The 21,008-nt window shown below is 46.5% G+C and overlaps 1 protein-coding gene and 1 long non-coding RNA gene across 2 annotated transcripts in view; one reads left to right on the top strand and one right to left on the bottom strand.

Annotated features, from left to right (window-relative positions):
* Positions 1 to 516: 516 nt before the first annotated feature.
* On the bottom strand, positions 517 to 5,454 carry LOC131697411 (uncharacterized). The gene is made up of 3 exons (XR_009307246.1): positions 5,187 to 5,454; positions 3,889 to 3,976; positions 517 to 1,324 (listed from the first exon to the last, which is right to left on the bottom strand). It is a non-coding gene; the product is annotated as an uncharacterized LOC131697411 (long non-coding RNA).
* Positions 5,455 to 5,548: 94 nt separating this feature from the next.
* LOC117404057 (nucleolar protein 6) overlaps positions 5,549 to 21,008 on the top strand; it is a 48,384-nt gene continuing 32,924 nt past the window's right edge. Inside the window, exons 1-13 of the mRNA XM_058985798.1 lie at positions 5,549 to 5,770; positions 6,545 to 6,769; positions 8,118 to 8,234; positions 8,528 to 8,707; positions 9,630 to 9,800; positions 10,019 to 10,148; positions 11,435 to 11,598; positions 11,940 to 12,060; positions 13,033 to 13,091; positions 13,234 to 13,335; positions 13,971 to 14,086; positions 15,637 to 15,814; positions 16,607 to 16,729. Coding sequence (XP_058841781.1) covers positions 5,705 to 5,770; positions 6,545 to 6,769; positions 8,118 to 8,234; positions 8,528 to 8,707; positions 9,630 to 9,800; positions 10,019 to 10,148; positions 11,435 to 11,598; positions 11,940 to 12,060; positions 13,033 to 13,091; positions 13,234 to 13,335; positions 13,971 to 14,086; positions 15,637 to 15,814; positions 16,607 to 16,729 — 1,752 coding nt within the window. The 5' untranslated portion in view covers positions 5,549 to 5,704. The remainder of the gene's footprint in view (positions 5,771 to 6,544; positions 6,770 to 8,117; positions 8,235 to 8,527; positions 8,708 to 9,629; positions 9,801 to 10,018; positions 10,149 to 11,434; positions 11,599 to 11,939; positions 12,061 to 13,032; positions 13,092 to 13,233; positions 13,336 to 13,970; positions 14,087 to 15,636; positions 15,815 to 16,606; positions 16,730 to 21,008) is intronic.

Here is a 21,008-nt window from a genome sequence, read left to right as displayed (position 1 = left end):
GAAATCTAAGGGTACAGTCGTTCTCAAATCCAGGCAGACCCAAGCGAGACCGGCCATTGCTTAGGTTTAGCAGGTGGAAAGAGGCGATTGGCTGGACAGTGGGAATCAGGGTCGCCTGCTGACCTGCAGTCATCCAGATTTGTAAGTGGCTTGCAACTGTGAGGTGACATTTGAACTGGGCATTTCAAATTGTGTGGAAAAACCAGGGGGCAAAATCTGCCCCTGGCATGACGACACAATGTGACTGCCCTTGTGCGACAGTAGCTGGGGTTTCCAGCGAGTGGCAGGGGTGCTACTCAGGAGAGATTGACAGGAAGAAGGGACCTAGTACACAAGTGGAGGCTGGGTGTGAAACTGATACCATGGGCTCTTCAGCACATTAACTACTGTGCAATGGGTTAATGGGTTACTTTAATTAGCACTGTTAGTTATTATTATTATTATTATTATTATTATTATTTATTTCTTAGCAGACGCCCTTATCCAGGGTGACTTACAATCGTAAAGCAAATACATTTCAAGTGTTACAGTACAAGTAATACAATAAGAGCAAGATAAATACAATGACTTTGGTTCAAGTAAGTACAAGTGTGACAAAATACAATTCAATAATACAGAAGATAACAGTAACAGTTACATCAAGATATGATTAAATACAAAATACTACAGATTAAACACTTGGCAGATTACAGTACTCTGAAGTACAGGATTAAATGCAGTAAAATAGGGGGCAGATAAGAGCAAGTAAAGCGCATTTAAGGAAGGGTGATAGTGTCCCAGGGGAAAAACAAAGGAGTTCTACAGGTGCTGTCTGAAGAGGTGAGTCTTAAGGAGGCGCCGGAATGTGGTCAGGGACTGGGCAGTCCTGACATCTGTAGGATGGTCATTCCACCACTGCGGAGTGAGGGTGGAGAAGGAGCGGGCTCTGGAGGCAGGGGAGCGTAGAGGAGGTAGAGCCAGTCTTCTAGTGCAGGCAGAGCGGAGAGGTCGAGTGGGGGTGTAGGGAGAGATGAGGGTCTGGAGGTAGCTGGGTGCAGTCTGGTCAAGGCATCTGTAGGCTAGTAGAAGAGTCTTGAACTGGATGCGAGCGGTGATCGGGAGCCAGTGGAGTGAGCAGAGTAGTGGAGTAGCGTGGGCGAAGCGAGGCAGAGAGAACACCAGGCGAGCAGCAGAGTTCTGGATGAGCTGGAGCGGACGGGTGGCGGATGCAGGGAGGCAAGCCAGGAGGAAGTTGCAGTAGTCTAGGCGGGAGAGTACCAAGGCCTGGACCAGGAGCTGGGTGGCGTAGTTGGTGAGGAAGGGTCGGATTCTTCGGATGTTGTTTCTCCCAAAATGAGTGCAAGATCACAGAGAAAAAAAACAATTGAACAATAAAGCATTCAACACTGTTTATATATCTTTAAACAATTGAACAATAAAGCATTCAACACTGTTTATATATCTTTAAACAATTGAACAATAAAGCATTCAACACTGTTTATATATCTTTTATACATTTTATCAAAAGGTTAGTAAAATAATACAGTACAAAAATAGAAAAGAAGATTAATATCGATACAGCACAAGCCAGTATACTAATCTCAGCAAGCAATAATATTCAGATAATATCTCAGCTTATGTAGATATAAATTACATGTAAAAGCAAACACTTATCAATTGTCTATAATTTGGCTTTTCTACCTAATATCATTCTTACATCAGCATATATAATGAATATGAATATGCAAGCAGGATAACTGTTTCAGTAAATATCTGATATAAAATCCCAGTTAATTCAAATTATATATTACACAATATTGATTAGTCCTTTATCTGTCTATCCATTGTTTATATTTATATTTATATATATATATATATATATATATATATATATATATATAGCAGTGTGGAGTAGTGGTTAGGGCTCTGGACTCTTGACCGGAGGGTCGTGGGTTCAATCCCAGGTGGGGGACACTGCTGTTGTACCCTTTACCTAGATTGCTCCAGTAAAAACCCAACTGTATAAATGGGTAATTGTATGTAAAAAATAATGTGATATCTTGCAACAACTGTAAGTCACCCTGGATAAGGGCATCTGCTAAGAAATAAATACTATACTGTATATATATATAGATAAGAACATAAGAAAGTTTACAAACGAGAGGAGGCCATTCAGCCCATCTTGCTCGTTTGGTTGTTAGTAGCTTATTGATCCCAGAATCTCATCAAGCAGCTTCTTGAAGGATCCCAGGGTGTCAGCTTCAACAACATTACTGGGGAGTTGGTTCTAGACCCTCACAATTCTCTGTGTAAAAAAGTGCCTCCTATTTTCTGTTCTGAATGCCCCTTTATCTAATCTCCATTTGTGACCCCTGGTCCTTGTTTCTTTTTTCAAGTCAAAGAAGTCCCCCGGGTTGACATTTATATATATATAACCTTCAGTTAGAATCACGGCACATAACACCATTTAATTTGTTTACATTTATTCCAGCACCTCTCAATTTCTTAGATTGCTTTAATTATTCTAACTCTGTTTAGTTCTTAATTTACTTTCATGAAATATTAAAATTTACTTATTTTTGTGATAAAGCAACTCCTGATCACAACTGTTTACATAACCCTTTCTGTAAATATACATTGATTACATTCCCCGAGTATAGTTCCTGTTCATCTTTTCTATTATTTAATTTCTATGGAGAATACTCCATTTGTTTCTGCAGAATCGGTCGAGTAACAAGACGAGGGTGCAACACTGTTCTACAATTGCAGACACGTCAAGTCTCACGCATTCAGCGTGACACTAACGCATTAAGAACATAAGAAAGCTTACAAACGAGAGGAGGCCATTCGGCCCATCTTGCTCGTTTGGTTGTTAGTAGCTTATTGATCCCAGAATCTCATCAAGCAGCTTCTTGAAGGATCCCAGGGTGTCAGCTTCAACAACATTACTGGGGAGTTGGTTCTAGACCCTCACAATTCTCTGTGTAAAAAAGTGCCTCCTATTTTCTGTTCTGAATGCCCCTTTATCTAATCTCCATTTGTGACCCCTGGTCATTGTTTCTTTTTTCACTCTCACACATTCCGAAGCTTATCTCATGCATTTTGAGTAAAATAAATATTATACAGATTTAAAATCTTTTTACTCAGGCACTGCAAGAGACAGGAAACATCCGGGGCCTCATTAGAAAGAGCAGGCATAGGTGACTCTTAGGGTGCGTTCACGACACTTTTTTGCCGGCTAGATTGCAGACGGGAGTCTGCGTGTAACGTCACAGTCTGTGCAGACGTAGCATGGACACCTTTGGTAGATGAACAACAGTTCTGAGCAGAACCTAAATGGAGGTGGTTTGAGAGAAATTCTAATCGCAGAAGTGGATGCAATCAAAGTTCCATTTGTGCTCCACCAGCTTCATAATTTACAGCATGATTAGAAAATGTATAGTAGAAACAGTCCCTGTTATAAAGAGATAATATAAACGTATGTTTTGTGATGTGAGACAAATTAATGAGTATTATTATTATTATTATTTATTTCTTAGCAGACGCCCTTATCCAGAGAGACTTACAACTGTTACAAGATATCACATTATACATTATTTCACATTATACAGATATTACATTATTTTACATACAATTACCCATTTATACAGTTGGGTTTTTACTGGAGCAATCTAGATAAAGTACCTTGCTCAAGGGTACAGCAGCAGTGTCCCCCGCTGGGGATTAAACCCACAACCCTCTGGTCAAGAGTCCAGAGCCCTAACCGCTACTCCACACTGCTGCTATAACAGGCAGGATTCCCCCCCCCCGCCCTCTAACAAAGGGGTTGTTAGACAGTACTGTATTTTGATCTGGGACAAAAATAGTTCAAATACTTGCACATATGGTCACATATCTCACTTCACCTACCTGTTATTAAAGCTGATTTATTCTCCTTAATTCAAAGTAGGTTATTCCCTGTCCCTGATAGCCTTTCATCAATAACCAATTACACCTGCTGAAAATAACAGAGCGGTTTTAGGTTCATTTCAATCGTTTAGCATTATTTTATTTTTTCACATGTTTAAACCTTTAGAATAAATATCTGAATATTTGAGTATAATAACTGTGTGGAAAAAGAGTTAAATCATTTCCATTTGTATTACAAATCATTCATGAGATAATTAATGATCTGACTGGAAGGCGGTTCACACACCCTGACTCGGTGGCAGTGGCACATGGAGTGAGGATTGGATCTGCTTGCTACACACTTTTGTCAGCCAGCGCTCCTCTACTGTTTTGAGCCGCGGCTGCTCCAGCGCAGGACCCCTTGAGAAGCTGCGCGGCTCTGCAGACTTTTAAACTGGTGGATGCGTGACCTGGTGACGTCTTTTCAATTTGGACAGGTTTTCCGCAGAATCTGTCCAGACTTTGCTAAGTCTGCTTAAATATTTGAACTATTTTTGTCCCAGATCAAAATACAGTACTGTCTAACAACGGTCGAATTAAAACATACGTTTATATGATCTCTTTATAGCAGGGCCTGTTTCTTCTATACTTTTTCTGATCATGCTGTAAATTATGAAGCTGGTGGAGCACAAAGGGATCTTCGATTGCATCCACTTCTTCTGTGATTAGAATTTCTCTCAACACCACCTCCATTTAGGTTCTGCTCAGCTGTCCAATACCAAAGCTGTCCACGCTGCGTCTGCACAGACCGTGACGTCAGACGCAGACTCCCGTCTGCAATCTAGCCGGCAAAAAAGTGTCGTGACGCACCCTTAATTCTGTCTCATGAATATTCATAAGCCAACTCATAACGAGGCTAGGGTTAAAACCAAAACAATCATGGCGGCCAACGTTAGTTATAGCGATCGCGATCTGTCTTTTGTGCTGGAATTAACATTTTGAACAATGAAAACTTACATTAAAACCAAATCTAATAACTCTGGACTAAAGCATGTCTCCAAGGTTGTCCAGTCTTACAGGAGGCCTGCGTGCATGCGCGCAGTGATTGATATCAGCAGCGTACATTTCTCACACTTGCTGCGGTTTGTCGACACTACAATGTGAAAGTAATGATGTAAAAAGTCACTATCTTCTCTAACAGCGCCATTCTTTCATAAACATGCATATGCTATAAAGAGTGCTCGAATTGTAAACGTTTAACAAAAGGAACTGCATGGGTTGAACACATTCTGTGCCCCCTCCCACCCACACGAATATACCTGCACTTCCACAACATCACGATCACATCTGTGTTTGAAACACGAATATTACTTCCAGGTAAAGCCTGCATTTCAATCTGGGGTTAAAGGCACTCTGACTGGCATGACTGTGCTGTTTTATTGCACGTGTTGTTTCCTCAGCCAACTCCAAGAACTCGTGGAAACGCGACCGGCAGACTTGAGGAATCCCGCCTGCCGTACACCGCTGACCAGACTTCAAAACCAGTCGCAAAATCTCCTGCCGTACTTTAGCGTGTGGTGCACCCAAGCTTCAGTGGGCGGGGAAAGACCGTCAGAACTCTCAGTTACACCAATCAAAACGAGCGATCCTACAGCAGCCTGACCCCACCAATAGGGGACGACAAGGGGCGCGGTTTCGGTGTAAGTGGGTTAGACTGTCCACGTGTATGTCCATGTGAGTCTAACACGCAAACCTGGGGTCTGATGCGTGATTGTGCCGTGCAGGAAATACCAACCAAACACAAATAAAAAACAATAATATCGAAAGAAAGTAGAAGATGAAGATGAAGATGAAGAGGAAAGTGCAGGAGACGGCGGTGATGGAGATGGAGAAGGAGAACGAGGTACGATGTGATCATAATAAGACTAGTGAGCGCAGATTAAGCACATGACCGCATTTTAAAAATGTTTGTTTCAAATTTGTGGGTTTAAATGATGTGACTTATTAATACGAATATCAGCATCGAACAGTTATTCAGTGCAAATAAAAATAAATAATATATATATAGAGAGAGAGAGAGAGAGAGAGAGAGAGATACACACTACCGCATTGGCTTTGATGGAACGCCAGGCGGATGAAAATAAGACTCCCATTGTTTATCAGTTATCACACCATTCCAGGTTTTAATACGAGCTTGATTAGACACAGTGTTTATGGAGCAAGCTCATGCGTGTCTTCCTATACTTAAAGTAAAACCAGGAATGGATCAAGTTGCTGTGCAGTGGGAGCCTTGTTTCCATCCCTAGCCTGACGTCTACTGACACTGTACAGTTTACCCAAAGTGTTTAAAGTTGAAGAATAAATGGTTCCGGGTCAGAACCTGCCAGTGTGAGCAGACTGTGGAGAACATGAACTTTTCCACTGTCTGTTCTGTAAGATAACAGAGTTGAGGACTAGCCCAGCATGACAGCTTTGTGTACATCTCATTCACACCTTTGTGTTCTTTGCAGCTCAAAATCAGATAAGGCATATGTTAGTGTTCTCTTACCTCAAATGGTCATTGTTGATTAATACCTGTCCGATGTTCCATTAGGAAGTTAGTTACCAATTGCACCTCTGCCAAATGTCTGAATTAAGTTCATAAATATTTACTGGTTTGTGTTTGTGTGTGTCCCAGGAGGAGCTGTCGGACCTCTCAGAGGAGGAGGATGGAGACGAGGGGGGTGGTGGTCCAGGGGGCCCACTGAAGAGGAGTCGTGTTCAGGGGAAGAGTTTGGGGGATGGGGTCCTGAAGCCTGTAAAACTGACCAAGCAGGAGCTGTACAAACCCCCCACTAATGAGGAACTGAACCGCCTGCAAGAGACCGAGAGCCTCTTCCACTCCAGCCTGCTGAGGATGCAGGTGAGAGACGCGCTTCCCTTTCAGCCTCCTGGGGCAGCTCTTTTGCTCAGGGTGGTCCTGGGTATCTCGGCTCTTTTTGCTCAGGGTGGGACTGGGTATCTCGGCTCTTTTGCTCAGGGTGATCCTGGGTATCTCGGCTCTTTTGCTCAGGGTGATCCTGGGTATCTCGGCTCTTTTGCTCAGGGTGGTCCTGGGTATCTCGGCTCTTTTGCTCAGGGTGATCCTGGGTATCTCGGCTCTTTTGCTCAGGGTGGGACTGGGTATCTCGGCTCTTTTGCTCAGGGTGGTCCTGGGTATCTCGGCTCTTTTGCTCAGGGTGGTCCTGGGTATCTCGGCTCTTTTGCTCAGGGTGGTCCTGGGTATCTCGGCTCTTTTGCTCAGGGTGGTCCTGGGTATCTCGGCTCTTTTGCTCAGGGTGGTCCTGGGTATCTCGGCTCTTTTGCTCAGGGTGGGACTGGGTATCTCGGCTCTTTTGCTCAGGGTGGGACTGGGTATCTCGGCTCTTTTGCTCAGGGTGGTCCTGGGTATCTCGGCTCTTTTGCTCAGGGTGATCCTGGGTATCTCGGCTCTTTTGCTCAGGGTGGGCCTGGGTATCTCGGCTCTTTTGCTCAGGGTGGTCCTGGGTATCTCAGTCAGTGGGTCCTGGTTAAGACTTTAAAGGAGTCCTTAACAAGCTTTTCAAATGAATTCTCTTGGCTCTTATTAGCAGTATCTACTGTACATTATTCCCACTGTTTAAGATGTTGCACCGTGCTGTACTTTGACTTCATGTGTAACCACGTGACATACAGCAAAGGTACCAGGATGCAGCACTGTATCTATAGTGTTAACACTGAAATAAAAAAAAGAAGAAAGGTGGAGGAGAAACAAGATTCTGTACATATTTGGTGTAACAATCATACTAACAATAAGAAGCATGGAAATGGATTGTTTTAGCATACCTTTAAAGAATATATCTGTACTAGCTGAAGTACCCGGCATTGCCTGGGGAAATTCAATATTTCAATATTTCATGCATGACAAATTGGGGAACGGTAGCCTTTTGGTTTCCTATAAGTTACTGATCTTGGGTGTCGCACAATGCGCTCAGACCCCTTTCTCTTAAATTCATCTGCTTGTACTAATCTCTTGTATATGATGCATGTAAGCCCTGTGGTCCTGGATACAGCCTCATGTCCCGTGTATTCCTCTCTGACCCCTGTGATATGGTAGTTCTCACCTGTTTTAATCTGCTTTATATATAAAATGCCCCCAAGTAATGTGGTATACCTCCTGTTAGACACGCCCTGCTCTGTGTCTCCTGCGTGGTCCTGTTTGATTCTCTGTGCACTGTGTGTTTGCTCTGCAGATGGAGGAGCTTCTGAAGGAAGTGACTCTTTCTGAGCGCAGGAGAAAGACGATCGACTCGCTCGTGCAGGAAGTGACATCGCTGCTGGCTAGTGTCCCTGAGACGACTGACACAGAGGTAAGGGGTTAGTCGCCTAACCTGCTGTAAAATCCATGCGCCTTCCTTAGGGTTTGAACCACAAAATCATGCTACGCCTCTTGTGATGCACGTTCTGCCAGAAATACTAAAAGAAACTGAATAAATTCTAATGTTTTGAGTCCTGAATGTTTTCTTGAAGACATTGAAAGAGTAACAGTGCAACAGTTCACTATGGAGCGATTGAAATAGAGGTTATTCCGCTTAAGAATCTTGTGAGCCAGGACTCTGACTTGCCTGGATATTAACCCCTCTGCCCTGGTGTGTCCCCCCAGCTGAGTGATCAGTCCTGGGTGCCACGTGGTGTGAAGGTGCCCCTGCTGCAGGTCCCCTACTCTGTGAAGGGACGCTTCAGAATGGCACCCCCCCTCTCTGTCAAGCTGGTGGGCAGCTACCCCCTGGGCACCTGCTCCAAACCTGACGTCAATGTGGACCTGGCCGTCACCATGCCAGCGGTAAGAATACAGAACGAGTGGAGGCAGGATCGGTGATGCGGTGGCTTTGATTGGAGCTGCTTTGTGTGCCTCAGTAATTAGTCTGACATGCAGCTATAAATCGTTGGCTCCAGACTACAGCATTATAATGAGGGAGCATATTATGAACAATTGTAATTTGCACGTGCATAGTGAAAGGCACAAAGCTGTCTCGGTGGAAAAGTCCTTTGAGAACTGTCTTGCACCGTTGCAGCAGCTCAGTTATCTGCAAAATAAAAAAACAGGCTTTATAAGTTGCAAGCAGAATTTTTAAATCAATCCTGAATTGAACAGGAGACCAGCGCAGTGATTTCTGAACTGGAGTAACAGGCTGTGAACGGCGCGGGCGAGGCAGCACTCGGGCTGCAGCCTTCTGAACCAGTTGGAGCCGATGTCATTTAGAATCAGTGATAGTTTCAATTTGAAAAGCAAACTTGAAAAAAAAGAAAAGGTTGGAAATACCAACGGGCCGCGTGTCAGGGCTGTCTTTTAATCTGATCAAACAGGTAACACAGCAAGAACGATCCTCGATGTGGTACGGGACTGAAACGCCAGAGCGCTCGTTATGTTTGTTTGTTTGTTTTTATTTATTTTCTGTTCTGTACCACATCGTGGGTCGTTATTGCAGTGTTATCTGTCTGACAGTGTAGCAGTAATCCTTACACTATCAATGCACTAGAGCAGCCATTTGGAAAAGAGCTTTGAAACAGGCTTTAAAGTTTAAGTGTTGTCAGGATGTTAACAATGAAAAGAAACATGACATGTACATTATTTAAACAGTTGTAGCAACATGTGGGGACGTGGAACGCTAGATATTTCGGAACCCGGCTACTTACTCGTTAAAATAGCAAACAATTAAAAAAAAAATAATAATAATAATAATTCTCCCTCCCTCCCCCATAAGGTCCTGCACCCAAAGGACTACCTGAACCAGCGTTATCACCGCAAGAGGGCGCTGTACCTCACCGGCCTGGCACACCACCTGTCCTCCAGCCACGCCTTCGGCAGCCTGCGTTTCACCTATCACCATGGGAACCACCTGCGACCCCTCCTTCTACTCACTCCGCAGGGTAAGGTTCGGCCCAGCTGAGACAGAGGCTTCATAGCCAGTCAAAACACGCTGTGTGATGCCAGGCGCTGGGTGGGATTGTGTGAACCAGGCAGCTTGTTTTAAATGTGTAGCTCGAACTATTCACAGTGTGAAAAAGTATTTTAAAATCGACAACCAATTGCCTTATAAGTTGCCTGCTGTTTCCTCGACTCTGTGTCTCTGCCGCTGTCTCCCCAGGTAAGGAGGAGCGCTCGGTGACCCTGCGGCTCCACGTCTGCCCCCCCGCCGGGTTCTTCAAGCCGAGCCGATTCCACCCCCGCAAAAACAACGTGCGCACGGCCTGGTTCCTGGGCCAGGAGACCCCCCAGCAGGGTATGTAGCGCTCCGGGGGGGCAAACTTACCCCCGTCTCTCCAGGAACCATCACCGGGAGCCCAAAATAGTCAAGAGCAGTGCTGTCACAGCTGCACGAGTTTGCAATGATACTGCAGCACACCTGTGGCCCTTCTTAGCTTCATCTGTCTGTACAGTTGCAGTGGTGCAGAGTGAGCTGCAATATACGACCAATACATAGTAGAACTGGAAGCAGTGCAAATTGTAATTCTTCATGCTTTGAAACAGTAGAGCACGGAAACAGATTCTGCAAGTAAACTCATTATCTACCATTCTAATGCTGTATGTATTTCCACACCAATTCCATTTATCAGTAATTCAGTCTAACTGTTTAACGCTCTAGGAAATACAACTGACACTTCATATAAGCAGGTTTTGAGAATACAGTTGGGTCCCAGTTTCACCAGATCTCATCAATCTGGAATCATACAACTGGTAATTCCGGCGAGGAATTCCGTTTGACTATATTGGCATTACCGTCAACTTAAAATCTGCTAATCCAGGGATGGAAATAAGAATCCGATTGCATAGCAATTTGATCCAATCCTGGTTTTACTGTGAGTTTAATAAGACACACCTGAGCTTGTTCCCTATACACCGTGGCTAATCAGGCTTGTATTAAAACCTGGAATGGGGGGAAACTGCTCTGGAATAGGAGTCTTATTTCCATCCCTGTAATTGTGCCGTACCTGTAAACTCAAGAGTGTGGAAATCCTGTGATGGGGACACTAGCTCAGCACTTTGTCTGCTGGTGTGTTGAAGTACGGGAGCTCAGACATCATGCTTGATACAAACTGAAACAAAACAAAGTGTCTCTCCTTTACTGCTTGGGTGTCCCCATGCACATCAGGGAGCAGTGTGGTACTGCGAGAAGCTATGTATGGGTGTTTTCAAGCACGCGTTCTTGAAGGTACAGTCGGCGCCGCTTCACTGGGACGCGTTGGGAGATGTAACAATGTCATGAATAAGCGGCTGCACCAATTAAATGAGAGGCATTTGAGCCGACCTTAGTCACATTGTTTATTTCTACGTGAAATGAGAATGAAATCACATCTTATCACAAGGCGAGACACCTGTGATGCTGACATGCCAACACCGCTCAGGACAATAATGAATTCACGATCAGGGAACAATGGGGTACCTCAGTAACACAAGCACATCACTGACTGTGTACATGCAACACGTGCAAAACGCTTTTTGGGGTGAGGCCGGCCCCCCCTTCTGTTCCTAACTGTCTGTTTTTAATTCTGGTCTGGCTGTGTGTAGACATCAGCGAGCCACCCACCCCTCACTACAACAACTCTGTGCTGAGTGACATGCTGCTGGAGTCCCACAAGAGCTTCCTGTCTGCCAGCGCTGCCGACTTCCCCGGCTTCAGGGAGGGGGTGGCTGTCATCAAGGTGTGGCTGCGTCAGAGAGAGCTCCACCAGGTACAGTGCAGCTGCTCATTCACTCTGAGAACCACTGCCAAAGAGCTCTGTCTGGGGAAACTGCTCAAGACCCCTTTTAGCAAAAGAACAGCAGCACGACTACGGAACAGTTTACCAAAACGTTTGTCTACTTACATTTTTTAGTTTCTTATCATTTTAGCTGCAGGAGCAGCACATCTATCCATCACAGATACAGGACAGGCTGAATGATAATGTGCAGTTATGCAATTCATACCGAAAGGAAGGGTCTGATCATTCTGCTGTCATTTTCCCTGTCTGTGTGTGTGTGCTTTACAGATTGTTTTCATCCTCTCATGGATCTGTGTCTCTCTCCCCTGCAGGGCTATGGCTGTTTCAGTGGCTTCCTGGCCTCCATGCTTGTCGCCTACCTGCTCTCCAAACACAAGATCAACTCCATGATGAGCGCATACCAGGTGCTGAGGAACGTGCTCCAGTTTCTGGGTAAGTGTGATGGGGGGCTCCTCTCATAAAGGATGAAGTGGAGACGGAGAATGTCAGGGCCCCAGACAAGAGGACAGTTTTCTTCCAATCAGCTTTTAAAAACACTCAATGGGAAGTTAATTGCCATTGATTGGTACCTGGTTGTTGTTAGAGGGAGGACAGCTTTCCTTGTTTTGAAATCGACATGTTCATGAATTTTCAGTGCTGCTTTAAGACACTAGTAAACAGCGCACCCTTACAATGTTCTCGTTCATCTGGCTGTGATGTGAAATATGAACCGCTGTCGCCCCGTCATTCTGTCTTCAGCTAGGTCTGTTTTTATGGGTGTGACAGGACGGCTGATTGTCAGGGAGGTGAAAACAGTAAAGATGAAAAAAAATAGAATTCAGCTGCTTTGAGCATTTTTTTTGTTGGCTGGCACCAAAGTTAATACTTGTAAACTTCAACCAAAGGTTATCTTAACGGGTACAGCGAGCAGCCCCTGACCTAATCAAATGCCCAGATCCACACCTCATGTGACCTGCAGGGGAATCAATCAGCTGATTCCTTCATTGAAGTAATTGTTGATTGAGTGACCAGGGTTTGATTTGCCTTCATTCCAGCAGCGTTGTCTCATGGCTCGAACGGAGAGGAGCAGAGGTATTCATCTTCTTGCAGGGATAAGGAATTTTAACTCTATTGTCCCCAAAACACAACATATATCCACTGATCATGTGACAAGGGAAACCTAAACACCTGATATTGGGTCTTTTAGTACCCAGCGACTCCATTCCATCTATAGATATACACTCCAAAAACAACATCAACCAAATACAGCGGCTGACCCTCTCTCTCCCTCTGACCCTCTCTCTCCCTCTGACCCTCTCTCTCCCTCTGACCCTCTCTCCCTCTGACCCTCTCTCTCCCTCTGACCCTCTCTCTCCCTCTGACCCTCTCTCTCCCTCTGACCCTCTCTCTCCCTCTGACCCTCAGCCACCACGGACCTGACAGAAAGCGGGATTACTCTGGTGAAAGGCACAGACAGCACGCTGGTGAGACGCTGCTTTTGTTTCTCTTCCTGTTTACTGCCTGTCAGTCCAGAATCTGATCTGACTGTGTCTCTCTCCCTCTCTCTCTCTCTCTCTCTCTCTCTCGCTCTCGCTCTCGCTCTCTCTCTCGTTTCCCCTCCGGTAGCCGGCCCTGTCCGAGTTCCACGATGCTTTCCAGGTGGTGTTTGTTGATCCCTCGGGTCACGTCAACCTCTGCGGAGACATGACTGCCAGCAAATACAGACAGGTGGGTTCTGCTTAGGGGTGTAACAATTACAAATAATAATAATAATAATAATAATAATAAGACACATGACATGAGTTGCCCTTGCAGTCTATTATCAATAACTGAAGTGTAACATTTATAAAGCACACCCCCTCCCCACTGCTCCAGGTGAACCACAAAAAAACACACTAGCTTGTTGAAGTCAGCGATGATCAGTTTCTATGTGGTCTCACAGTCAGCATCCTAAGTACACACACAGGTTTCTTATAGTGTGACTCTTAAAATATGTAGGTCTAGTAATAGGGATGAATTGTCGTGCACCCCGATAGATGTGATGGTCCAGAATGACAACTTGTGTGATGCATAATAAGATCAAATGATCATTTAACAATAGACTGTTTTTAAACACCTAAATACCAACTATAAAACACACTTGTTCGTCATTTAAGAATCACTTGGTGAACCACAATGAGCTCTGTTGTGCTTTTGGTCTTGTACCACGATACAAACGATACATACCTTTGGTTTGATACAGTATATGCTGTAAAGAAGGTACCACGATTCATGGGTACCCGATGAATCGTTACAGCCCTAATACATCCACAGGGCTCTCCTTCTGTCTGCGTGTCAATGACTGTCCCCCTGTCCCTCCCCAGGTACAGCACGAGGCACGTCTCTCCATGCAGGTGTGGGACAACCCCAAACTGGACGGGTTTCATGCCCTCCTGATGACCCCCAAGCCCCTGGTCCGCACCTTCGACCACATCTTTCAGTAAGTACTGCAGTGGTGGGCTTGCTCCACCAGGGGGCAGCACTACACTGATTTAATGATTTTAACATTAAATCAAGGGAAGTAATGTTAAAATTTTACAATGCATTAGTAAGACCTCATCTAGAATACTGTGTTCAGTTCTGGTCACCTCCTTACAAAAAGGATATTGCTGCTCTAAAAAGAGTGCAAAGGAGAGCGACCAGAATGGTCCCGGGTTTAAAAGGCATGTCGTATGCAGACAGGCTAAAAGAATTGAATCTATTCAGTCTTGAACAAAGAAGACTACGCGGTGATCTGATTCAAGCATTTAAAATCCTAAAAGGTATTGACAATGTCAACCCAGGGGACTTTTTCGACCTGTAAAAAGAAACAAGGATCAGGGGTCACAAATGGAGATTAGATAAAGGGGCATTCAGAACAGAAAATAGGAGGCACTTTTTTACACAGAGAATTGTGAGGGTCTGGAACCAACTCCCCAGTAATGCTGTTGAAGCTGACACCCTGGGCTCCTTCAAGAAGCTGCTTGATAAGATTCTGGGATCAATAAGCTACTAACAACCAAACGAGCAAGATGGGCTGAATGGCCTCCTCTCGTTTGTATTAACCCAGTGTGAGGTCAGAAGTTGACCTTTCACATGACCTACAGGGATGGCAGTAAGACCCTGTTGCATAGCAGTTTCACCCATTCCTGGTTTTATTTCGAGCTTGATTTGCCACAGTGTATAGGTAACAAGCTCTGGTGTATTCAATTAAACTCATAGTAAAACCAGGAATGGATCTTATTTCCATCCCTGCAGTGTACAGCATGTGGCACTGTGTGATCTGGCAGTGTACAGCATGTGACACTGTGTGATCTGGCAGTGTACAGCATGTGACACTGTGTGATCTGGCAGTGTACAGCATGTGGCACTGTGTGATCTGGCAGTGTACAGTATGTGGCACTGTGATCTGGCAGTGTACAGCATGTGGCACTGTGTGATCTGGCAGTGTACAGCATGTGGCACTGTGATCTGGCAGTGTACAGCATGTGGCACTGTGTGATCTGGCAGTGTACAGCATGTGGCACTGTGTGATCTGGCAGTGTACAGCATGTGGCACTGTGTGATCTGGCAGTGTACAGCATGTGGCACTGTGATCTGGCAGTGTACAGCATGTGGCACTGTGTGATCTGGCAGTGTACAGCATGTGGCACTGTGTGATCTGGCATTGTACTCGCCAGAAGAATATTTTGTGGTTGTATAACTGGTGGTTGCACAAAAAATGTCACTTCAGTGGAATCCAGAGAAAGGCATGACAGGTTTTGTCTGGGCTTGTTTTATAGACACTACGGTAATGGCCTGCCTTCCTGAGTCCAGGCTGTATTTCTTTATTTGCAGTCTCTATGAGGCGGAAGGGACTTGGCCCTACCGTGATATTTGTTAAATAGGGGGAGGTTGGGTTCCGTTAGAAATGTTTCGTGACCAATCAGAAGCCACGGTGAGTCGTGCTGTGCTGGGATGCTGGTGACCTGCAGGTGCTGACGAACCCTGCTTGTTTCCCCTCTTCCACAGCCTACCCGCTGTGGTGAAGCTGCAGGCCGCCTGTAAGAAAATGGAGCTGCTGTCTGAGCTCATGGACCACGCTGGGAACTACGTGGCAGCGGCTCTGCCTTTCATCATGTCCCTCCTGCAGCGAGGGCTGGGAGACAGAGTCCGGCTTCTGGCACACTCCCTGCCTCAGAGCCCCGAGGTAAGGTTCTGTCGGAGAGGATCTGCTCTGTACCTTGAGATCTGTATGACCTAGTTCATAACTGCAATCGTTTTGGAGAGAGCTGCAGAATCATGCAGGCTCTTTCCATTCGTGCTGCACAAACAGGTCATTTGATTATTAGGATTGGACTCTCCTCTGAAATCTGCTGAAGATCAGGTGAGGGTCACTGGTGTTGATCGGGCTAATGTACCATTAAAAATAGAAGCAGTAAAGAAGCAGCTGCTTGGATTTGTGGTGACTGCTGCTCTTCCTAGACTGCGGAAAGCAGTGACCCACACAAACCCAAGCAGCTGCTGCTTCACTTGTTTTACTGGAAATGGTCCATTAGCCCAGTCAACACCAGTGACCCTCACATGTGGAGAGCATATCCAAGTAATTGGTCTGTGCAGCTCTGCTCTTCTGCAGTGTACACTTTAATCAGGGAGTAATTTAAGACTCCCATCGCGTGGGTATTCCTGTGAGCCGTATTTGTAAGTTACCTGTGCAGATGCTCCATGCAGTGTTTACTGCAATTTAGCTCTTTTTTACTCCAATCTAGTAATATGTATGTTTGTATTTATTTTTAAAGTATTAATTAATTGTCTAGTCTTTCTGTCTTTCGTAAGGTTACTTAGTGCTGAAACAATGGAGGAAAGAGGGTGAGAACTAGTCTATTGACTGAGTGACTGCTCCGTTGAGTTGTGAAAAGTGGGTCAATAGGCAAGTCAAATATTTGTTGATTGTGTTAGTCTGGTTTTTAATTTGTCTCTGTTTTCCTTGTTTGATTTTCAGTGGACGATCGACTCTGAGCCCCCCAAACACAAAGACAAGGGGCTGCTGTCCTTCGGGTTGCTCCTGAATCCCGAGTTCAGTACAAATACACTGGAGAGGGGACCCCCAGCCGACAGTGCACAGGTAGGAACCACACTGCACCCCCGTCAGAACCACACCTCTAACCACGAGACCACACTGCACCCCCGTCAGAACCACACCTCTAACCACGAGACCACACTGCACCCCCGTCAGAACCACACCTCTAACCACGAGACCACACTGCACCCCCGTCAGAACCACACCTCTAACCACGAGACCACACTGCACCCCTGTCAGAACCACTCCTCTAACCACGAGACCACACTGCACCCCTGTCAGAACCACACCTCTAACCACAAGACCACACTGCACCCCTGTCAGAACCACACCTCTAACCACGAGACCACACTGCACCCCTGTCAGAACCACACCTCTAACCACGAGACCACACTGCACCCCGTCAGAACCACACCTCTAACCACGAGACCACACTGCACCCCGTCAGAACCACACCTCTAACCACGAGACCACACTGCACCCCCGTCAGAACCACACCTCTAACCACGAGACCACACTACACCCCCGTCAGAACCACACCTCTAACCACGAGACCACACTGCACCCCCGTCAGAACCACACCTCTAACCACGAGACCACACTGCACCCCGTCAGAACCACACCTCTAACCACGAGACCACACTGCACCCCCGTCAGAACCACACCTCTAACCACGAGACCACACTGCACCCCGTCAGAACCACACCTCTAACCACGAGACCACACTGCACCCCCGTCAGAACCACACCTCTAACCACGAGACCACACTGCACCCCCGTCAGAACCACACCTCTAACCACGAGACCACACTGCACCCCCGTCAGAACCACACCTCTAACCACGAGACCACACTGCACCCCCGTCAGAACCACACCTCTAACCACGAGACCACACTGCACCCCCGTCAGAACCACACCTCTAACCACGAGACCACTCTGCCTCCCAGTCCTCGGCTCTAACTACTAGACCACACTGCCTCCCAGTCCTCAACTGTAACCACTAGACTACACTTCCTCCCAGTCCCCAGCTCTAACCACTAGACCACACTGCTTCCCAGTCCCCAGCTCTAACCACTAGACCACACTGCCTCTTGCATTGATCCACCCTGTCTGTAAATTAGTCTCCTGCAAGCATTGCACAATCCAAAAGAATTAGAATGAAGACCATTTGAACATGTTGTTGAAATGGTCTTTAAAAAGCTTTAGGAATCCCTGGCATTGTGCTGGTGAGTTTGTAGTCTCCACTGACTCGGGGAGTGATACAGTGTTGTAATGCAGCTTGCTGAGTGTGATCTAGTCTCCACTGACTCAGGAGGAGTGATACAGTGTTGTAGGTGCAGCTAGCTGAGTGTGATCTAGTCTCCACTGACTCAGGGGGAGTGATACAGTGTTGTAGGTGCAGCTAGCTGAGTGTGATCTAGTCTCCACTGACTCAGGGGGAGTGATACAGTGTTGTAATGCAGCTAGCTGAGTGTGATCTAGTCTCCACTGACTCAGGAGGAGTGATACAGTGTTGTAGGTGCAGCTAGCTGAGTGTGATCTAGTCTCCACTGACTCAAGGGGATTGATACAGTGTTGTAGGTGCAGCTAGCTGAGTGTGATCTAGTCTCCACTGACTCAGGAGGATTGATACAGTGCTGTAATGCAGCTAGCTGAGTGTGATCTAGTCTCCACTGACTCAGGGGGAGTGATACAGTGTTGTAATGCAGCTAGCTGAGTGTGATCTAGTCTCCACTGACTCAGGGGGAGTGATACAGTGTTGTAATGCAGCTTGCTGAGTGTGATCTAGTCTCCACTGACTCAGGGGGAGTGATACAGTGTTGTAGGTGCAGCTAGCTGAGTGTGATCTAGTCTCCACTGACTCAGGGGGAGTGATGCAGTGTTGTAGGTGCAGCTAGCTGAGTGTGATCTAGTCTCCACTGACTCAGGGGGATTGATACAGTGTTGTAGGTGCAGCTAGCTGAGTGTGATCTAGTCTCCACTGACTCAGGGGGAGTGATGCAGTGTTGTAGGTGCAGCTAGCTGAGTGTGATCTATTCTCCACTGACTCAGGGGGAGTGATACAGTGTTGTAATGCAGCTAGCTGAGTGTGATCTAGTCTCCACTGACTCAGGGGGAGTGATACAGTGTTGTAGGTGCAGCTAGCTGAGTGTGATCTAGTCTCCACTGACTCAGGGGGAGTGATACAGTGTTGTAATGCAGCTAGCTGAGTGTGATCTAGTCTCCACTGACTCAGGGGGAGTGATACAGTGTTGTAGGTGCAGCTAGCTGAGTGTGATCTAGTCTCCACTGACTCAGGGGGAGTGATACAGTGTTGTAGGTGCAGCTAGCTGAGTGTGATCTAGTCTCCACTGACTCAGGGGGAGTGATGCAGTGTTGTAGGTGCAGCTAGCTGAGTGTGATCTATTCTCCACTGACTCAGGGGGAGTGATACAGTGTTGTAATGCAGCTAGCTGAGTGTGATCTAGTCTCCACTGACTCTGGGGGAGTGATACAGTGCTGTAATGCAGCTAGCTGAGTGTGATCTAGTCTCCACTGACTCAGGAGGAGTGATACAGTGTTGTAATGCAGCTAGCTGAGTGTGATCTAGTCTCCACTGACTCAGGAGGAGTGATGCAGTGTTGTAATGCAGCTGGCTGAGTGTGATCTAGTCTCCACTGACTCAGGGGGAGTGATGCAGTGTTGTAGGTGCAGCTAGCTGAGTGTGATCTAGTCTCCACTGACTCAGGGGGAGTGATACAGTGTTGTAGGTGCAGCTAGCTGAGTGTGATCTAGTCTCCACTGACTCAGGGGGAGTGATACAGTGTTGTAATGCAGCTTGCTGAGTGTGATCTAGTCTCCACTGACTCAGGGGGAGTGATACAGTGTTGTAGGTGCAGCTTGCTGAGTGTGATCTAGTCTCCACTGACTCAGGGGGAGTGATACAGTGTTGTAGGTGCAGCTTGCTGAGTGTGATCTAGTCTCCACTGACTCTGGGGGAGTGATACAGTGCTGTAATGCAGCTAGCTGAGTGTGATCTAGTCTCCACTGACTCAGGAGGAGTGATACAGTGTTGTAATGCAGCTAGCTGAGTGTGATCTAGTCTCCACTGACTCAGGAGGAGTGATGCAGTGTTGTAATGCAGCTAGCTGAGTGTGATCTAGTCTCCACTGACTCAGGGGGAGTGATGCAGTGCTGTAATGCAGCTAGCTGAGTGTGATCTAGTCTCCACTGACTCAGGGGGAGTGATGCAGTGTTGTAGGTGCAGCTAGCTGAGTGTGATCTAGTCTCCACTGACTCAGGGGGAGTGATACAGTGTTGTAGGTGCAGCTAGCTGAGTGTGATCTAGTCTCCACTGACTCAGGGGGTGTGATACAGTGTTGTAGGTGCAGCTTGCTGAGTGTGATCTAGTCTCCACTGACTCAGGGGGAGTGATACAGTGTTGTAGGTGCAGCTAGCTGAGTGTGATCTAGTCTCCACTGACTCAGGGGGAGTGATAGAGTGTTGTAGGTGCAGCTAGCTGAGTGTGATCTAGTCTCCACTGACTCAGGGGGAGTGATACAGTGCTGTAATGCAGCTAGCTGTGTGATCTAGTCTCCACTGACTCAGGGGGAGTGATACAGTGTTGTAATGCAGCTAGCTGAGTGTGATCTAGTCTCCACTGACTCAGGGGGATTGATACAGTGTTGTAGGTGCAGCTAGCTGAGTGTGATCTAGTCTCCACTGACTCAAAGGGAGTGATACAGTGTTGTAGGTGCAGCTAGCTGAGTGTGATCTAGTCTCCACTGACTCAGGAGGAGTGATACAGTGTTGTAGGTGCAGCTAGCTGAGTGTGATCTAGTCTCCACTGACTCAGGGGGAGTGATACAGTGTTGTAATGCAGCTAGCTGAGTGTGATCTAGTCTCCACTGACTCAGGGGGATTGATACAGTGTTGTAATGCAGCTAGCTGAGTGTGATCTAGTCTCCACTGACTCAGGGGGAGTGATGCAGTGCTGTAATGCAGCTAGCTGAGTGTGATCTAGTCTCCACTGACTCAGGGGGAGTGATGCAGTGTTGTAGGTGCAGCTAGCTGAGTGTGATCTAGTCTCCACTGACTCAGGGGGAGTGATACAGTGTTGTAGGTGCAGCTAGCTGAGTGTGATCTAGTCTCCACTGACTCAGGGGGAGTGATACAGTGTTGTAATGCAGCTTGCTGAGTGTGATCTAGTCTCCACTGACTCAGGGGGAGTGATACAGTGTTGTAATGCAGCTAGCTGAGTGTGATCTAGTCTCCACTGACTCAGGGGGAGTGATACAGTGTTGTAGGTGCAGCTTGCTGAGTGTGATCTAGTCTCCACTGACTCA

The sequence above is a fragment of the Acipenser ruthenus genome, chromosome 2 (assembly GCF_902713425.1).
Source record: "Acipenser ruthenus chromosome 2, fAciRut3.2 maternal haplotype, whole genome shotgun sequence".
NCBI lineage: Eukaryota > Metazoa > Chordata > Actinopteri > Acipenseriformes > Acipenseridae > Acipenser > Acipenser ruthenus.
This window is presented reverse-complemented; position numbering and strand designations above follow the sequence as displayed.